Below are 20,198 nucleotides of genomic sequence, written 5' to 3'. Positions count from 1 at the left end.
GCTTCACTCCCACACGTGACCCCTCCAACTCTCCCCTCCCTGCCTCAAGGGTGTCTCCCTTTCTCCTCACTCAGCTGTCCCCCAGGCCAGTGCCTTTGGGGTGGGTGGACGTGAGAGGCCTCTGGCCTCCACACTCTGCCCACTGCTACCCTTGCTCAAGGCTGCTCAACCAGGGAGGAGATGGCCGTCTGGCAGGATGGTCACTGGGGCCAGAGGGAGTGGTCAGTCAAGACACATTCTGGAACAACACTCGCTTTATTTGCTGCTGAGGCAAGTGTTCAGATCTCTCACTGTGATTGTCTATTTCTCCTCTTAGTTCTTTCTGTTCCAGTCGCATTTTGGAGTTGTGTTCTTTGGTGCTTTTATGTTTAGCATTGTTGTGTCATCCCGTTAACCTCACCACTTGGTCACTGAGCTGTCCCTCCATCTCTAATGACTCCTCCCTCCATCTCTAATGAGTCCTCCTGCCTGAGGCCGTGTTGTCAGATGTGAACAGCTGTAGCAGATGTGTGGGTGGTGCCCTGGCTTCTGGCCTCTCACATTCACTCTGTATCCTTGGACTTGATATGTGAATCCTGTGAATGAACACAGCTGGGTTTTGTCACTGTATCCAATCTAACACACTTAATCGGAGTTCGCATTCCACTTACATTTAATATGCTTGCTGACACATTTGGTTTAAAGCTACCATTTGCCTCCGTCTCCTATGTGTCCCATCTGGTTATTTTTCCTTTCTTGCCTTCTTTGGGATTAGTGAAAGTAGTTATTCGTCCAATTTCATCAATATGTTTATTGCTTTTAGTGGTTACCCTAGAGATCACATGTCTGATGTCAGAATCTACTTTATTATTTTTTGTGAGATGAAGTCTTGCTCTGTCACCCAGGCTAGAATGCAGTGGTGCCATCTCAGCTCACTGCAACCTCCACCTCCTGTGTTCAAGCAATTCTCGTGCCTCAACCTCCCGAGTAGCTGGGATTACAGGCATGCGTCACCAGGCCCAGTTAATTTTTTGTTTTTTTAGTAAAGACAGGGTTTCATCATGTTGGCCAGGCTGGTCTCAAATTCCTGACCTCAGGTGATCCACCTGCCTTGGCCTCCCAAACTGCTGGGATTACAGGTGTGAGCCACTGCACCTGGCCCAGAATCTACTTTAAATCCATACTTTCACCCCTTGCAGGATGGTGCAATCATTTATTTCCCTCCCACCTTTTGTTCTTAGTGTCCATGTATCTTAAGTCTATCTGTATTTTGAACTCTAAGAGATAGTTTTAGGCAGTCTATTATTTATTTAGCTTTCCCGTTTCCACTCCTTTCAGGAGTATTCCTTGTTCCTTCCCACATCAAGTGTCCACCTGGAGAATTCCCTCCAGGATATATTTTAGGGCTGGTTGGCTGGTGACAAATTTCTGCAATTTTTTGTTTTGTCCAAAAACTTAAGTTCACACCCTCACTTTTGAGGAATCTTCTCACTGGGTATATAAATCTAGATTGGTAATTATTTCCTTTCAGCATTTAAAAAAAGCCACTCCACCATTCCAACTATTTGTTTTAGAGAGTCAGCTGCCAGCTTTATTGCTCCTCTGAAGGTAAAAGTGTCTCTCCTCCCTGCCTCTGCTTAAGATTGTCTCTCTCTTTGGGTTTCAGCACCGTGCCGTGATGTGCCTAGGTGCAGGTTGTTACTTCAATTTATCCTCATTGGGGTTCAAAGATATTGACACCTATGGCTGATGTCCCAACAGTTCTGGAATGTCCTCAGCTGTGATCTCATCCAAATGGCGCTCCACCCCTTCTCTCTCCTCTTCTGGGACTCCCATCAGCTGTGTGCTAGTCTTTTCCCTTGCACTGTGTCTCTCAGGCACTTTTCATCTCTCTGTACTTCAATATGAATGTTTTCTACTGGCTTGTCTTCCAATTCAGTAGTCCTTTCATCTATAAGCCTAATTTGGTATTAACTACATCTAGGGAATTCTTCATTCATCGTTGTTTTTTTCAGCATTAGCATGTTTACAGATTCTCTCTGGTGGCATTCTCCACCTTCTCATCCATATTATTGAATGTATAAATCATAAAGTCCATGTCTGAAAACCCCAGTGTTTGGATCACGTGTGAGACTATTTCTATAGTCTTATGATTCTCTTTTCAGTCACTTGGTCCTTTTTTTTCAGTGTGTCTCATAATTTATGAGAGTCAAACTGTTTATCTGTAAAGTTATAGGAGCTCTGATGTTTTCATTGAAAGAAAATTTAGTTTTCCTCTAGCAGAAAGGTGAGGCAGATCACCCTGATGCAATCAAGGCTGAGATGGCTCAAGCCATGTCTAGACTTGGTGAGGGCTGGTCCCTCTCCAGTTTGCCCTTCAGGGGTCTCACCTGGAAACCTGTTTTCTCAATGGCAGGCACTGAAGTCCCAAGTTTTGTCTCCTTTGCCCAAAGATGTCTCAGCTTTCCAGCCTTTTGCTGCTATATTTGGGTTTCCAAGTCTCTTGCCTTGAGCACAAGCAGCAACCAGGAATAGGCACCTGCTGCAGGGGAAGCTGGACACCGGGAATTGGGCCACTTCTCTGAGGCTCCTGGCATCCTGGCCAACATGACAGCTTGTGTGTTGCTGCCGGTCTCCCAGCCCAGTGACACTGCGCCAGCTTCTGGTTGCCACCTTCTGTCAGGCCTTAGAGCAGGACACCAGCAAATGGCCCAACAGGAAAAAATGTTGTGAATACAGGACTCACCTTTATGCAAGTCTCATCTTACTAGGATTTTGTTTCCTCAACTCCTGGCTGTCTTAATTACTCTCTGATGTCTTCAAAAAGTTGTTTTTGTTTTTTTTTTTGAGACAGAGTCTCACTCTGTCGCCCAGGCTGGAGTGCAGTGGCACGATCTCTGCTCACTGCAACCTCCGCCTCCTGGGTTCACACCATTCTCCTGCCTCAGCCTCCAGAGTAGCTGGGACTACAGATGCCCACCACCACACCCGGCTAATTTTTTTGTATTTTTAGTAGAGACGGGGTTTCATCATTTTAGCCAGGATGCAAAAAGCTCTTTTTAAAAATGTGTTTTATATGACCTTGATAGTTCTTGGGAAAGGTTTGGTCTGATACCAGTTGCTGCCTCATAGTCAGAAGTGGAAGGGAAGGGAATTTTAGCTTTAAATGAAGTTCAATATTTTATTATTGCAGGAGTGGTCTTCAAAAAGTTCATGGAAAATGTATATTATGACAAAACTAAGCATGCATTTCAAAATTCTTTTGCTCCAAAATAAACTCATACTAACTTGTTATAACATGCCTGAATAGATCTAGTTTGAGACAGTAAGAATCAGTGTGAAAAGGGCTCCTAGCAGAACATGAATTCTGCAAAAACTGAAGCAAAAACAAGCATCAAATCTATAGTGAACCTCGGGTGAAGAATGGTGAAAATCACTGATGCTTTACAAAAAGTGTATGAGGACAGTGCCCTAAAAAAATCAGCAGTATACACATAGATACCTCGTTTTAAGAAGGGTCAAGACAACGATGGAGATGAAGACCACAGTGGCAGACCATCCACATCAATTTGCAAGGAAAAAATTCATCTTGTTCATGCTCTGATTAAAGAGGACTGACGATTAACAGAACAAATAGCCAAGACCACAGACATCTCAACTGGTTCAAAATTGAAGTTGAGCAAGCTTTCCACTCGATGGGTGCCAAAACCGTTGTGCCCAGATCAGCTGCAGACAAGAGCAGAGCTTTCAATGGGAATTTTAAACAAGTGGCATCAAGACCCTGAAACATTTCCTTGAATTATAACAGGAGATGGAACAGGGCTTTACCAGTACCATCCTGAAGACAAACCACAATCAAAGCAATGGCTACCAAGAGGTAGAAGTGACCTAGTCAAGGCAAATGTGGACAAGTCAAAGTAAGGTCATGGCAACAGTTTCTTGGGATGCTCAATGCATTTTGCTTGTTGACTTTCTGGAGGGCCAAAGAACAGTAACATCTTTTTCTTTTTTTTTTGGAGATGGAGTCTCCCTCTGTTGCCCAGGCTGGAGTGCAGTGGCACAATCTCAGCTCGCTGCAAGCTCTGCCTCCCAGGTTCACGCCATTCTCCTACCTCAGCCTTCTGAGTAGCTGGGACTACAGGCACCCGCCACCACGCCTGGCTAATTTTTTGTATTTTTAGTGGAGACGGGATGGGGTTTCACCATGTTAGCCAGGATGGTCTCGATCTCCTGACCTTGTGATCCGCCCACCTCAGCCTCCCTAAGTGCTGGGATTACAGGCATGAGCCACCATGTCTGGCCACAATAACATCTTATTATGAGAGTGTTTTGAGAAAGTTAGCCAAAGCTTTAGGAAAAAAACACCCAGGAAAGCCTCACCAGTGTCTTTCTCCACGATGACAATGCTCCTGGCTCATTCTTCTCATCAAACAAGGGCAATTCTTCAGGAGTTTTGTTGGGAAATCGTTAGGCATCCACCTTACAGTCCCGATTTCGCTCCTTCTTTGTTTCCTCATTTTAAAAAATCTTTAAAAGCACTCATTTTTTCTTCCATTAATAATGTTAAAAAGGCTGCATTGACATGGTTAAATTCCCAGTGCTCGCAGTTCTTTAGGGGTGGACTAAATGGCTGGTGTCACAGCTTACAAAAGTATCTTGACCTTGATGGAGCTTACATGGAGAAATAAAAATGTTGTTTTGTTGTTGTTGTCGTTGGTGGTGGTTTTAAGAGAGAGGATCTTGCTCTGTTGTCCAGGCTGGAGTGCAGTGGTGTGATCACAGCGCACTACAACCTCAAACTCCTGGGCTCAAGTGATCCTCCTGCCTCTGCCTCCCAAGTAGCTGGGACTACAGGTATGCACTACTACACCTGGCTAATTTCTTGAACTCCTGGCCTCAAGCAGTCCTCCCACCTCGGCCTCCCAAAGTACTGGGATTACAAACATAAGCCACTGTGCCCAGCCAAGAAATAAAGTTTTTATTTTTTATCTTTTACTTCAATATTTCCACAAATTTTTTAAAGTCCCTTCGTATAATGACTGGTAATTTCATTCATTGAAGAGACAGTTCTGAGGCTCATACAAAGAGCTTTTTATTATCTGAGACAGACCTGAGAAATTAAGGAACCTGCCTAAAACATCATTTCCAGGCAGGGAAACAAACAGCTTGCAGCTGGGGTTTTGAACGGAAAAGCAAGGTGGGAATGGCTAAGAATCAACATTTTTTCTAGTTGCACCCACAGTCCCCTCATTCAAGTACAGTGAGAGTCATGTGACTGTCAGCACTGGGCCTCTTGTCCATCTTCCTGCAGGACTGTCAGCAACTGGAGGGCACAGACGGTTTGACCATTGAGTGCCTGGTTTCAACAAACGTCCACTAACCAAATGAAGAGAATGTACGAGATAAAACGACTCTCCTAGTGTCATTCAAGAAGGGCCATATTTTCTGTTGAGTAAAGCAAGCCCTCATTTTTTTCTGCAACCCCCTTTTATACACTGTTACTCAGAACACTTCAACTAAAAATACAGCAGCATGAAGCTGAAACCTTAAGAAAACAAAAAAAAAACATAAAGGCAGGCTAGCTCAAGGGCCAGCAAACTTGCTATTCTGGAAAGTGCCAAACAGTGAGTATTTTCAGCCCTGTTTGGCCCTTTCAGTGGGCCTGTGGTCTCTGTCATAACTACTCAATTCTCCCGTTGCAGCCTCAAAGTAGCCAAGACAACATGTTAAAAAACAGCTGTGACTGTATTCCAAGAAAATTTCACTTAGAAAAATGGGCAGAGTGCCGGACTGGGTCTGTGGCTGCAGCTTGCCAATTGTGGACTAGACTATATGCTCTGTGAGACCAGAGACTGTGTCCACGGAAATCTCTGTTGCATTCCAAGAACTAGCCCAGGCCCTGGAGAAGGGAGGGCACTTCGTCTCAGTTGAATGAATGAGTGGATACGATTCTGCTACAGTTAGTTGTGCTGGCTTGTTTTGGAGAGAAAATCCATGAAGCTCAATATCCCAAAATTCTAAGGATATTACCATTCCAAATACAATCTTAAGAAACACAGGACTGCAAGCTGGCCGTGAGCACAGCTGAGCAAGAACTGTGGCTCCCTCCTATCCTGTGCACAACCCTTTCTACACCAGGATGACACTGGCCAGAGCTGCTGGCGACGGAGAGAGGGGTGGGCCATGGACCCCCACCGCCTCTGCAGCCTCACGGGCACTGTCCCTGACCAGCACTCCTGGGCACTCTGGAAGCAGGCTGTTCTCATGGGAACGAGCGCACAGCTACCGGGTAAGAGGGCATCAGGAAGGGTGTGCACAGAGGCTGCAGCCAAGGCAACCCCTCAGGGCTGCCTACCGGCTCCTGCATTCTGGCACCACTTGAACACGAGACCTGGAAAGTCATCACCATGACCATGATCAGAACTGTTGTCGTAAGAATTACATCTCCACTTCCCCGGAGCCCTGTCTGGGGTTAAGGTGAAATTTCAAATGCTGCCCAAGTATGGGCTCTAGATAATGGACCACAAAGAATATGCCTGTTTTCTTATCCTAAAAATAAAAAGCCAGTGTCTGCCAGCACTAGAAAATTGCAAATAAAAAGTTTAATTTCAGAAACTGAGTTCACCATTTATAAATACACTAAAACATAGTCAATGCAAATTTAGATTAAGCGTAGGTACAGTATTTCAACAAAACAACAACTTTTCTAAAAGGTCATAGGCTAATGAGTGATTTGTCTCACCCAGAATATTTAATTGGTTTAAAATGAGAAAATGAATCTTTTTTTCTCTGAAGACATAATTGTTAAAATAATCTGACAACTGATACTTCATTCTGATGTCCTTGGGATTCTAAAATATCCCAGTGATGGCTGCATCTTCCCTATCATAAAAAAATCTAAACACCTAAGGCTATTCTTACAACTGTAATATAACAAGCTTCTTCCCTGTTAATAAGCCGTCTCCTCTAAAAAAATTTTACACAAATTTGATCAAACAAGGGGGTCAGTGCACACATTCTGAAAGACAGCTTCAGAGTGTGGAGATGCTGAAGCGGAGGCGTGGGGGTTTCAGCAGGGACCACCTGCCATCAGCGTGTCATTGAACGCACTGGCGAAGTGATGAGCACAGTTACAAAGGGATCACATTTCAGAGGAGCTGATGATAAACAGTTGGGGTATCTCTGAGTTAACTGACCATGTAAAGCCTGAATGCAGAAACCTGAAATGGGAAAGTTCTCAAAATAAGCTCCATGAAACATCTAAGTTTCGTTTCCAAATGCCACGTCTCTGTCGTAGTAAACGGTTACCTTCCAGAATATTATCTGTACTCCACGGGACACTTTAGAACCTGCGGTTAAAAACTGCTCAGTCAGGATGGCTTGCCCTCCACCTCCTATTTACAGATTTCATTTGATAGCCACAAAAGCTATTCTGTTGCAATTAAAGCAATGCTTAACTAAAATACAGTACCTGATTCGTGGTTTGTACATAATTGAGTAAAAAGCCTACAGAATAAAATTGTTTACATCTTCTTTGTCATTCTAGTAAAACAAATTACTAACCCAAAACTTTAAAAAACTTTACAGTTATGAATTAAAATCTAGTCACCATATTTCATAGTTGACAGGACAAGCTATTTCTAGTGGACGTCTTAATAAAACACCCCACGAAACTTGGCCTGAAGGAGAAGGGGTAAGGCACGTGGAGACACTGTGGTGAGCTGGAGAGCGGCCCTGAGAGTGCCTGGTCTGATGTCGTGCACAGCCCTGGGCGGAGTGGGTCACAGACCTGGCATGGGCTGCTAACGCTGGGGCAGCCACGCCTCTGGCCTAGTGGTGCCGTCATGAGTTTCAATACTGAAAGTATATTAAGGGAAGATTCACTTTCAAAAAGATAAGTTTTTCAAAATGTTCCATCATGAGCCTGGATTGGCCAAGGCTACCGTTCTCAGTGGGCGTGTTGAACAGCTTTTCTGAAGGGACGATGCTTGGGGGGCAGCCCAAAAATCTGACAGCCAGCGCAGACAGCCCTGGCCAGGACGCCTTCTTCAGGTTCCAGTAGGTGAGTGGGTCACAGCTGTGTTCAAGCACTTCCTCCTCCAGATACGCGAGCACCATGTCTTCAGGCAGCTTTTCTCTTGGGTCTTTCTTCTTCACCTTGGCCACAAGTGACCACAGGTTCTCCTCTGCGGCAGAGTCTTTCGACGGGGAGCCGGCATCACACCTGTGGGAGGCGACCACGTCCTCTGAGGTAGAATTCATGAGTTCGAGTTCCCTGATTAAATCCTGTTTGTACTGCTCCGCCTCCTCCTCCGTAAACAGGGAGGCCTTGTAGCGAGGATCCAGCAGCGTGGCAAAGACGTACCGTGGGTCGTGGAGGGTGGCGGACAGGCGGCTCACCATGGCCTCCTTCAGAGAGCGTAGCATGGTGTCAATGCCCATCGTCTCCTCGAAGAGCATCTCCACCTTCCTGTTGAGGATGTGCACCATGGGGATGACCTGGCTGAGGGTGGACATCTGCGTGCTCATCTCCCGGCTCGCAGTCTCGAAGGGCTTTAGCGCACGGCACACGGACTGCATGACCTCCCACTGGTCGCAGCTGATCAGCTCTCGGAAGTTACACTCGACGGACATCTCGTTAATGGCCCTTTTCTGCTCAATGAGCCGCTCGAGCATGTGGAAGGACGTGCTCCACTTGGACGGGACGTCCTGGATGAGGTGGTGCTGAGGCAGTGCATACTCCCTCTGCAGCTCGGCCAGTTTCTCCTTCGCCTTGGGCGACCGGTGCACCCGCTCGCAGATCTTCCGGGCGAGGCTCAGCAGGTTCTGCACCATCCGCTGGCTCTTAATGGCCTCGCTGACGATCAGGTTCACCGTATGGCTGAAGCACTGCACGCTCGAGTGCTCCCCCTCGCTCAGCGTCTTCCCGATGCTGGGGTTGTCGGTGACAGTGATGCCCACCTGAAGGCCGGTGGAGGTCACCCACGCTTCCCACCAGCACTCCAGCTGCTTCTGAATGCTGTTGCCACTGTAGTCGCAGTCCACCTGTGACACATCCAACAGCGCCGAGCAGTGGTGGTCGTCACAGCGCGGCCGGGCTGACGACTCGAAGGAAACCCAGTGGGCCGTGAGGGTCAGGTACTCACGGGTCTGGTTACTCATCCATATTCCAGACGTGAAGTGGATCACACCACTCTCAGCTTCCTTAAGGTGGGACATAATTATCTGCTTCACATTATCATACATACCTGGGATAGCTGTCCTGGAGAAGTAGGAAGGGGCAGGGAGGGAGTACTGAGGTTTCAAGTATTCAAGCAGCCTGTTAAAGCCAACATTGTCTACAAAAGAATATGGCTGGAGGTCAAGTGCAATCATTTCAGCTATGAGACTTGTGATTTTTTTGGCAACTGGGTGAGAATCGTAAAACTTCTCATTGGTGTCATCAAAGGAGGAAGCGCTTGATAATTCTGTGCCCCGTGGCACCCGGATGTCCGGAGAGGAGGACCGAGCCGTCTCCGAGACCTCGGTTTTCAGCACGTTGCTATGGAACCGCTGTAAATGTCTCAGAAGACAGCTGGTACCCAAGTTAGTCGGCTTCTTCCCCCGGCTGATGGTCCGGCCACAGTGCAAGCACACGACTTTTGTGGAGTCTGCGGAGCAAATAGAAAAATGATTCCACAGCTTTGAGGTCTTTTTGCTATTAACAGGAAACACAACTTGATTGTTTTTTGTGACCACTGTTGGCAAGTCAGTCAATTTGGAAGAGGAACTTTCTGCAGAGGCCAAAGTGGCATACGGAGAGTTTGCCAGACTTGCACCCAGAAAGCCCTTCTGGCTCCCAACAACTTCTGGATGGCGCCGGTAGAGATGTCTCATCAGGCAGCTGGTGCCCACATCACCCTTCTTCCCCCGGCTGATGGCGCAGCCGCAGTACCGACACTCGGCCTTGAGGCTATCCATGGGGGCCAGGGAGAAGTGATGCCAGACCTCCGACTTCAGTCTCTTCATGACCTTTTTATTCTGCTGGAAGACGGCACCAGATTCAAACAATCTAGGACTCAGCCCATCAGCCTGCTGCTTCTCGGGAGAGGACGCCGAGGCCTCCCCTACGTCATCGGAAGATGAGAAGGCCGCCGCGTCTTCCATCAGCCCATCTCCAGGGTTCAAGTGAGACTGCAGGTCCTCAGTCAGCCTGTCAGGGGAGGAGGAGGCCGAAGGGGACTCTCTGACCGGCTTTACCGGAGACGAGGACACAGAGCTGAGCTCCCCCTCCGGCGGCAGCAAGGAAGGCAGCAGAGTGGGAGGGGTGGAGTACAGCGGCGGGATGGCCGTGCCCCCATTCTCCTGCAACACGATGGCGCGGTGCGCCCTCCACATGTGCCTGATGAGACAGCTCGTGCCCAGGTCCTTCCCATTCTTCCCCCGGCTGAACTCGTTCATGCAGTGAATGCAGACGGCTTTGGAGTTGTCCAGTGGCGACAGGTAGAAGTGCTTCCAGACAGCGGACCTTCTCCTGGACCCAGAGGTGCTCTTTGGAAGTGGAAGGCTCTTCTCCGCTAAGTTCTCTGCAGTGTCATCGTAATGGAGAGCAGGGAGGTGGGGAGACGACCCCACCGGGGCTTCTTCTCTGCCGCACTTCTCCGAAACGGACATGTCAGAGGAGATTTCTTCAGAAGAAACTACAGACACAGACTCCTCTGTTATTCGATCGGGGGATGGGATCTTAGACGCCACTTTCTGGACGAGTTTGATGGGTGAGAGGATGGTGCTGAGGTCGCCCGCGTCCGCAGGCTGCGGTGGAAGCAGGAGTGAGGGAGAGGGGAACGAGGACACGGCAGACATGCTGCCATTTTCCTGAATGAGCACGGTCGGGTGTGCGCGCCTCACGTGCCTCATGAGACAACTGGTACTCAAGTCTTTCTCGTTTTTGCCTCTGCTGAACTCCTTCACACAGTACATGCATATTGCTTTAGTGCTGTCTCGGGGAGAGATAAAAAAATGCTTCCAGGCGGGAGACTTCTTCCTGGAGCTCATGTTCCGGCTGGAAAGGAGGCTCTGGGTCACGGCCTCCATGGCCACGTCGTAGAGGGTGCTGCTGTACTGGGAGAACAGCGCGCCATAGTCATCCTCACTCTCTGCAGACAAGTACTTCCCCGGGGGCCTGCAGCTGCAGCCCGTCCCGCCGAGGCCCGCTCGCTCCCCACCGCTGTCCGTCTGCTTCATGTTCTCCTGCTCGCTTTTAAAGTCCATTCTTTCCAAACTATCAGGAGGAATTCCATCATCCTCTTCCTCTTCTATTTTAAACTTTATTTTATCAGAAACGAAATCACCGTCCTCTTTGGGACAAGTTTTCAAGTTATTCTCCATAACTGACCATAACTACTCCGGCTGTATCTTAGGTTCATAAAAAACTGATCCAAATGCTCATTTGTGCCCCCGAATGTAGATTATCTTCACTTTTTCATCATAATTCCATCTTTCAGGATGTTTCTAGAAATATGGCTAATCATAAATAGTACTGAAAAAAATAATCTGTGACTCATGGTCTTAGAGCATAGATCACTGCTTTCCAGGAGTCCTGCTACTAAATACTCATGGTGTGGACAACAATGTGTGCAGCAGAGACGTGCTTCTGGTCCTGAGGACAGGATCTGCGTGATCATCTTGAGAGCATACATGTGACCCTTGTGCATTACCTATAAGAGATGAAATCAAATTAAGCACGGAACTAAATCACATATTTTAACCTCTACCGTCATGGCTCCATCAGCCTAAATATGTATAGAAAAAAATTGTATAATGGAAAACTGGAATAGAAAAACTTGTTCTCTGACTTCCTGCAATCCATTTACACAATGACAATACCCCCAAATTGCAAAATAAGCAAAAAACAGAGATATGAAAAAAATGCAAGTGGCCTATTAATAAAGGATTGGGGAACATGAATTAAAACCTAGAATGGTATAAAGAGGTTGCTTCATCTAGAATTTATGCCCTCATCCTTCAAACAGTTCATGAGAGGTACTCATAGCTGCTACAATCAGCAAAGCTGAATTCCTTGAAATCTATTCATCCTACCTTGCTAGAAGACCTGATACATGAAATACGAATTTGAGAAACTCTAGCTGACGTATGAAATCATCGACCCAGACGAAAAGCTGAATATAAAACGGACCATGGTGGCTCCTGCATCTAAGAATGGAAAGGCATCCTGTGGGTGTAAACCGCTTCCAGCCTATCCTTCTGTCACCCATTCAATGCCCCGTCCCCAAGTGATGCTGCGCCTTGCTGGAATGCAGCCAAGAGGAGACAGTCACGGGACCTGACAGCCAAGAACCACGAGATTCCAGCTATAGTAAATGCTGGAAGTGAAGGAACATGGTGTTACAAAGACAGGAGAGAGCAGGGCAAGACGGAGAACAGGGGCAGGAGCTGTAAGGGTGTAACTGAGCCGAAGCTGGGAGGACGATGGAGTCATGTGGGGTAGGAGACGGAGCAGTTTAATAAGAAACTAAAACCAAGTAGCAACAAAAACATATTTTCAGTAATATGGCAGCATAAATATTCTGTAATAAAACCAGACTCTAGAAAACCTCTAACAAACTTTTTTTGAAGAGACGGAGTTTTACTGTCACTTAGGCTGGAGTGCAGTGGCGCGACCACAGCTCAGTACAGCCTCGACTTCCCCGGCGTGAGCCCTCCTCCCAACTCAGCCTCCCAAAGTGCTGGAGTTACATGCGCGAGCCAATGCGCCCGCCACAGACTTACTTTTTAAGGTATTACTGGGCATGCCAGAAAGTGGGAGAACTCTTCAAGGGACACAGGGAGTGGCAAATGGGCAGGAGAGGTGCGCCATCCCCAGCCTGGCCAGCATGGGTCACCCCCACAGGGAGGAGCTGAACCCGACATTCCTCCACCATGCAGGAACCAAGAACTAAAGTCACCACATCATGTACTTTCTAAACCAGGGCATTTCTGAGAGTGAAAGCGAGCTATTAATAATACTGCTGGGGAAACAGGCTTAAGCCAAACCTATCTGTGGCAAAGCAAGATGTATGGTCGCCCTAAAAAGTGTTCCAAGGTTAATAAAAACTGCTAGCTCCCACCAGAAATAAATGCAGGTTCTTTCTGAAAAAGCATTCCCAGTAAGTTCTACAAAGTACAGCCAGATAAAAAAGAAAAATGAAAAATTAACACAGGCCAGGCGCGGTGGCTCATGCCTGTAACCCTAGTACTTGGGAGGCTGAGGTGGGAGGATCGCTTGAAACCACAAGTTTGAGATCAGCCTGGGCAAAAAAACAAGACCCTGTCCTCTACAAAACAAAAAACAAAACAAACAAACAAAAAATGCCGAGTATGGTGAGCCTGTAGTCCCAAGCTACTCAGAACTCAGGAGGCTGAGATGGGAGGATCACTTGAGGGCAGGAGTTTGAAGACTAGCCTGAGTAATAGTGAAACTCTGTCTTTACAAACAAAACAAAATTAGGCAGGTGCGGTGGTGTATGCCTGTATCTCAGCTGCTTGGAAGGCTGAGGAGGCATGATAATTTGAACCCAAAAGTTTGAGGCTGTGGTGAGCTATGATTGTGCCACTGCACTCCAGCCTGGCCAACAGTGAGATCTTGTCTCAAAAAAACAGCAACTGTATTTCTACAGATGAATTAGAAAATGGAAAAAAAATTTTTTTGAGACGGATCACTCTGTCGCCCAGGCTGCAGTGTGCAGTGGCACAATCTCAGTTCACTGCAACCTCCGCTTCCTGGGTTCAAGTGATTCTCCTGCCTCAGCCTCCCAAGTAGCTGGGATTACAGGCGTGTGCCATGACACCCGGCTAATTCCTTTTGTATTTTTAGTAGAGACAGGGTTTCGCCATGTTGGCCAGGCTGGTCTTGAACTTCTGACCTCAAGTGATCCACCTGCCTCAGCCTCCCAAAGTGCTGGGTTTACAGGAATGAGCCACTGCGCCTGGTCAGAAAATGAAACATTTTTAAATTCCACATATAATGTCCAAAAGCATGAAAGCATGAAATAAGAGATAAATTTTTAAAAATATGCTTGTTTTAGTATACACGTATACAAGTATACAGGTCTTAAAAACAAGACCTGTATACTGAAAGCTGCAAAACACTGCTGAAATTAAAGGCTTTTAAATAGATGGAAAAAATATACCAAGTTCATGGATTAGAAAACTCAATGTTGACATCAGTATTTTCCCAAATTGACCTATAAATTCAGTATGATCCCAGTCAAAATTCCAAAACGCTTTTTGCAGTAGCTGATAAACAGAAGTCTAAAATTGATATGGAAATACAAAGAATCAGGAATAAATGAAATTATTTTGGAAAGAAAGAACAAAGCTGGACTCACAGTCACTTCCACTTCTAGCCATGATGAACAAAACAAAGGAAACCAGGTTTACCTCAGACAACTCATAAGCCAGACCCGTGCACGAAACGACGTTTTCAGACACTGGGGAAGAGAAAGCACAGGACAGCGATCACAGAAGTGCGAAAGCTAAAGAGGGGGCCCCACCCGCCCTCGCTCCCGGCGGGGCGGGGAGTCGGAGCTCGGCAGAGCCCAGTGGTCTCCAGCACGTCCCCAGCGGGGGAAGGGGGGAGCTACGCAGACCTGCGGAGGCTCCTCGTGTCTTTGGCTGAATATTCATCTGCATCTGCATTTGAGGAAACCACCCTCAGAGAACCAACGGGAAAAAGAACTGCCAGGGCTCCCTGGAGGCTGGGAACAGCTTGTGTTTCCACCAACAAGAGTGAACAGCGAGCAGGGTCAGAAGGGTCCGGACTGAACAGTGGGCTTCACAACAACGGCCGCTCTTTTAAGCCGTCTTAGGAGCCACCCGAACACGGCTTGAACGCCAGCCTCAAGAGGAGGAAACGGTCTATGACTAACTTTATTACAACCTAAAACAAGTCTCAACAGCATTTAAAGGAATATAACAAAATCCTGCACCCAATAAAGTAAAATCCAAAATGGCTGACAAACAAAAACAACTAGACCTGCAATGAAGCGGGAAAACACAACCTCTGACGAGGAGAAAAACCAACCAATAGAAACAGGCCCAGACACTGACTGACCGGGAGAAAAACCAACCAATAGAAACAGGCCCAGACACTGACTGACCAGGAGAAAAACCAACCAATAGAAACAGGCCCAGACACTGACCAGGAGAAAAACCAACCAATAGAAACACGCCCGGACACTGACCAGGAGAAAAACCAACCAATAGAAACACGCCCGGACATAAGACAAATAATAAAATTAATGGACAAGGACATTAAAACAGCTATTGTAAGAGCGGATATAGTGGTGTGTGCCTGGGCAACATGGCAAAACATTGTCTCTGCAAAAAAATACAAAAATTAGGCTGGGTTTGGTGGCTCACGCCTGTAATTCCAGCACTTCAGGAGGCTGAGGCAGACGGATCAACTGAACTCAGGAGTTTGAGACCAGCCTGGCCAATATGGCGAAACCTGGTCTCTACTAAAAATACAAAAATTAGCCGGGCGTGGTGGCACGTGCCTGTAATCCCAGCTACTTGGGAGGCTGAGGCAGGAGAATCGCTTGAACCCGGGAGGTGGAGGTTGCAGTGAGCCAAGATCACGCCACTGCACTTTTTTTTTTGAGATGGAATCCTGCTCTGTGGCCAGGCTAGAGTGCAGTGGCGCAATCTCGGCTCACTGCAACCTCCACCTCCCGAGTTCAAGTGATTCTCCTGCCTCAGCCTCCTGAGTAGCTGGGACTACAGGCACACGCCACCACGCCCGGCTAATTTTTTTGTATTTTTAGTAGAGACGGGGTTTCACCATGTTGGCCACGATGGTCTCTATCTCTTGACCTTGTGATCTGCCCGCCTCGGGCTCCCAAAGTGCTGGGATTGCAGGCATGAGCCACCACGCCCGGCCCACTCCCGGCTCATTTTTTTATTTTTAGTAGAGACAAGGTTTCAGCATGTTTGCCAGGCTGGTCTCAAACTCCTGACCTCAGGTGATCCACCCACCTCGTCTTCTAATTCTTTTACTAGTGTATTTTGAAGAGCCCAAGTTTTTACTTTTGATGAAATCCACTTCACTCATTTGTTCTTTATGGTTGGGCTTTTGGGCTTGTACCAAAGAAATCTTTGCCTAATTCAAAGACTTTCTTCTGTGTTGTCTTTTAGAAGTTTTATAGTTTTATATTTAGATCTTTGAAGGATTCAAGTTTATTTTTTTGCACATGGATGTCTAACTGTTCCAACACAATTTGTTGAAAGGAGAATCTTTTCTCCATTAAGTGCCCATGTAACTTTGTTGAGAATTGGTTGCTCACATATGTGTGGATCTATTTCTGGATTCTCTTATTCGTTCCACCAATCTCTTCTTTGGTGTTTATACTGACCACATAACCCAGCTGTTTCACTCCTAGTTATTATTACTCTTGAGAAATGAAAACCTATCTCTGTATGAAGACTTTTGTTTTTGAGACGGAGTCTCACTCTGTCACCCAAGTTGGAGTGCAGTGGTGTGTTGGCTCACTGCAACCTCCGCCTCCCAGGTTCAAACAATTATCCTGACTCAGCCTCCTGAGTAGCTGGAATTACAGGTGCCTGCCACCACGCCTGGCTAATTTTTGTATTTTTAGTAGAGACAGTGTTTTACCATGTTGGCCAGGATGGTCTTGAATTCCTGACCTCAGGTGATCCGCCCATCTCGACCTCCCAAAGTGCTGGGATTACAGGCATGAGCCACCAGGCCTGGCCTCTGTATGAAGACTTACATATAAAATTCACAGCAGCTTTATATGTAATATCTAAAAACTAGAAGACAAATTGTGATACAGCCCTACAATGGATCATTACACAGCAATAACAAAAGAATGAATGGATACACGCAACACGGATGAATCTCGAAACAATCATGCAGAGTGCGGGAGGCAAAAGGGCAGATCTGTGATCGCGGGAGGAGGGGCCACAAGGGGCAGAAGACACAGTCAGGAGGGATGCGTGTGTCTATGCTGCCTGCAGGATGGGTTTATGGATACACAAGCATGTCCATATGAAGATTCGTATGCAAATGCTCATAGCAGCTGTTTATGCATACTATATGGATATGGATATATATTTATCAGGTTATGCACTGTAAATATGTATAGTTTATTGTATATCAATTATACCCAAATAAAGCTTTTTTAGGCCAGGCATGGTGGCTCACGCCTGTAATCCCAGCACTTTGTGAGGCCAAGGTGGGGGATTATACGAGGTCAGGAGTTCAAGACCAGCCTGGCCAACATGGTGAAACCCTGTCTCTACTAAAAATACAAAAATTAGCCAGGTGTGGTGGTGCACATCTGTTAATAATAGCACTTGGGAGGCTGAGGCAGGAGAATCATTTGAGCCTGGGAGATGGAGGTTGCAGTGAGCTGAGATCATGCCACTGCACTCCAGCCTGGGTGACAGAGCAAAACTCCATCTCTAAATAAATAAATAAATAAATAAATAAATAAGCTGTTGTTTTGAGAGAGACAGGGATTGTCAGAATGAATAAAAAAGCAAGACTTCCTATATGCTGCCTACAAGAAACATGCTTTAAACATAAAGACACAAATAGCTTAATCTTTTTCTCGTTTAGGAAAAAAAATTGCAGCTCACTGCCAGCGCTCATTTACTTTTACATAAACACACTCTTTGAGGCTGAGGTAAATCTGACTGGTTTTCAATGTGAAAATAAAACATAAAAACTGTTCTTGGAATTATTTCTAAACAGAACTAACATCAGAGTCATCTGAATCATCAGAATCATCTATTTTGGAAAAACTGGATTCATCAAAAGAATCTTTGGCCAGCAATTGAGAACGATGTTAACACCACGTGTGGGAACGCCGTGTCTTCTGGGATTTGACGTTTTCAGCAACTGAGAATTCCTATATTTTGTAAATGGAAATACCACTTCTAAAAACAGAATGCCATAAATAGAATGAGGTCATTTGTTTCCAAAGTCGATATACTCGAGCAATGCAGAAGTCGTCATGAAAACGAGAGATTTCGTGGCAAACTTATCTCGGGGTAAACGCTGCAGCTGCAAGCACTGCCGGTGAGTGTTCTCAGGGCAAACAGGAAAAGGGTTAAAAACAAACGGATGGAAAAAGGTATATGATGTTAATACAAACCGAGAGAAAGCTGGAGTGGCAACATTAATACCGGGTAAAGATTTAAGAATAACATACTAAATATAATAAACGACATCACAAAATTACAAGGGGGTCAATTCATCCGGAGCGCATTCTCCCAAAGGTGCATATACCTGCAAAGAGACCTTCAAAACCATGAAGCAAAGCTGACACAACTAAAGGGAGACAAGATAAGGCACCATCACAGATGGTGATTTCCAAAGAACTATTCAATAAGTAACGAACAAGTACATAAAAATCAGTAAAGATACAGAAGATTCAAAACAACACTATTATCCAAGTTGACCTAATGGACATTTATTGAGCAGCCCAACAACAACGGAATACACATTATTTACAAGTGTACACAAAACCTTCACCAAGACAGACTCTTCTCTGGACAACAAAGCAAACCTCAATACATTTAAAAGAACCCAAATCAAAGAACGGTTTCTGACAAAGGAACCGAATAAAAACTCAGCAATACAGTGATATCTGAAAAAAATCCAAACTATTTTCAAATAAATAACACTTTTATATTACACACAGTATCAAAGAAAAAAATCACAAAAGTAAAGCAAATTTAATCCCACAGTAGGCAGCATGAAAAAAACAATAAAGATGTGAAATCAATGAAATAAAAATAAAAGAAAAAAAATCAATGAATCCAAACTCTGGTTCTTGGAAAAGAGCAATAAAATTGATAAGCTTCTACAAATATTGATTAGAGAAAAAAATGGAGAAGACAGAATTTACCACTACCAGGAATGAGAGAGGGGGTATCATTACAGATCCTACAGATATAAAAGGATAGTAAGGAAACATATAAAAAAATTTATAAAAATAAATTCTGCAACTCAGATGAAATGGACAAGCTGTGCGCGGTGACTCACGCCTGTAATCCCAGCTCTTTGGAAGGCCGAGACAGGTAGGTCACCTGAGGTCAGTAGATCGAGACCAGCCTGGCCAACATGGTGAAACCCTGTCTCTACTAAAAATACAAAAATTAGCCGGGCGTGGTGGTGCGTGCCTGTAATCCCAGCTACCTGAGAGGCTGAGGCAGGAGAATCCCTGGAACCCAGGAGGCAGAGGCTTCAGTGAGCCAAGATGGCACCACTGCAGTCCAGCCTGGGTGACAGAGCAAGACTCTGTCTCAAAAAAAAGAAAAAAGAAAAAGAAAATAAATTCTGCAACTCAGATGAAATGGACAAATTACTTGAAAGACAAAAACTACAAAAACTCAACAATAAGCTGAGTAGCCTTTTATTTACAAATCGAACTTATAGTTGAAAAACCTTCCCACAGAGAAACTCCCAGGCCCAGATGGCTTCAGTGGTGAATTCTACCAAACATTAAAGAAAGAAAAAACACAAATTCTTCCAGAAAATAGAGGAAGAAACACCTCCCAATTCTTTATATCAGCAGCATTAGCCTGACACCAAAACGAGCAAAGACATTACAATAAAAGAAACAATTTGATATCCCTATGAACATAGAAAATAATCCTTAACAAAACTGTAACAAATTAAATTAAGCACTATGTATTAAAGATAATACGTCATGATTTATCACAGGAATAAAAGGTTGGTTTAATAGTCAAAAAATTAAAACAGGCCAGGTGCGGTGGCTCACACCTGTAATCCCAGCACTTTGGGAGGCCAACGTGGGCAGATAACCTGAGGTAAGGCGTTCAAGATCAGCCTGGCCAACATGGTGAAACCCTGTCTCTACTAAAAATACAAAAATGAGCCGGGCATGGTGGCACGCACCTGTTTTCCCAGCTACTCAGGAGGCTGAGGCAGAAGAATCACTTGAACCCAGGAGGTGGAGGTTGCAGTGAGCTGAGATTGAGCCATTGCCCTCCAGCCTGGCGACAGTGTGAGACTCCGTCTCAAAAAAAAAAAGAAGGCGGCTGGGCATGGTGGTTCACGCCTGTAATCCCAGCACTTCGGGAGGCTGAGGCAGCTGGATCATGAGGTCAGGAGATCAACACCATCCTGGCCAAACTGGTGAAATCCCATCTCTACTAAAAATACAAAAATGGTGGTGGGCCCCTGTAAT

General features: G+C 45.8%; 1 protein-coding gene across 1 annotated transcript; it reads right to left on the bottom strand.

The window, feature by feature from the left end:
* Positions 1-4,497: 4,497 nt before the first annotated feature.
* Positions 4,498-12,048, bottom strand: ZBED4 (zinc finger BED-type containing 4). The gene has a single exon (XM_032137754.2). It carries the CDS (start codon positions 11,344-11,346, stop codon positions 7,831-7,833), a length of 3,516 nt encoding a protein of 1,171 aa, XP_031993645.1. The 5' UTR covers positions 11,347-12,048; the 3' UTR covers positions 4,498-7,830.
* Positions 12,049-20,198: the final 8,150 nt, after the last annotated feature.

This window comes from Hylobates moloch, unplaced genomic scaffold (assembly GCF_009828535.3).
Source record: "Hylobates moloch isolate HMO894 unplaced genomic scaffold, HMol_V3 SCAFFOLD_19, whole genome shotgun sequence".
Lineage (NCBI taxonomy): Eukaryota > Metazoa > Chordata > Mammalia > Primates > Hylobatidae > Hylobates > Hylobates moloch.
Note: the sequence above shows the minus strand (reverse complement) of the source record. Positions and strands in the feature narration are given on the sequence as shown.

Excerpts from the sequence above, each read along its gene's own strand:
- ZBED4 (XM_032137754.2), bottom strand. The coding sequence starts at position 11,346 with ATGGAGAATAACTTGAAAACTTGTCCCAAAGAGGACGGTGATTTCGTT.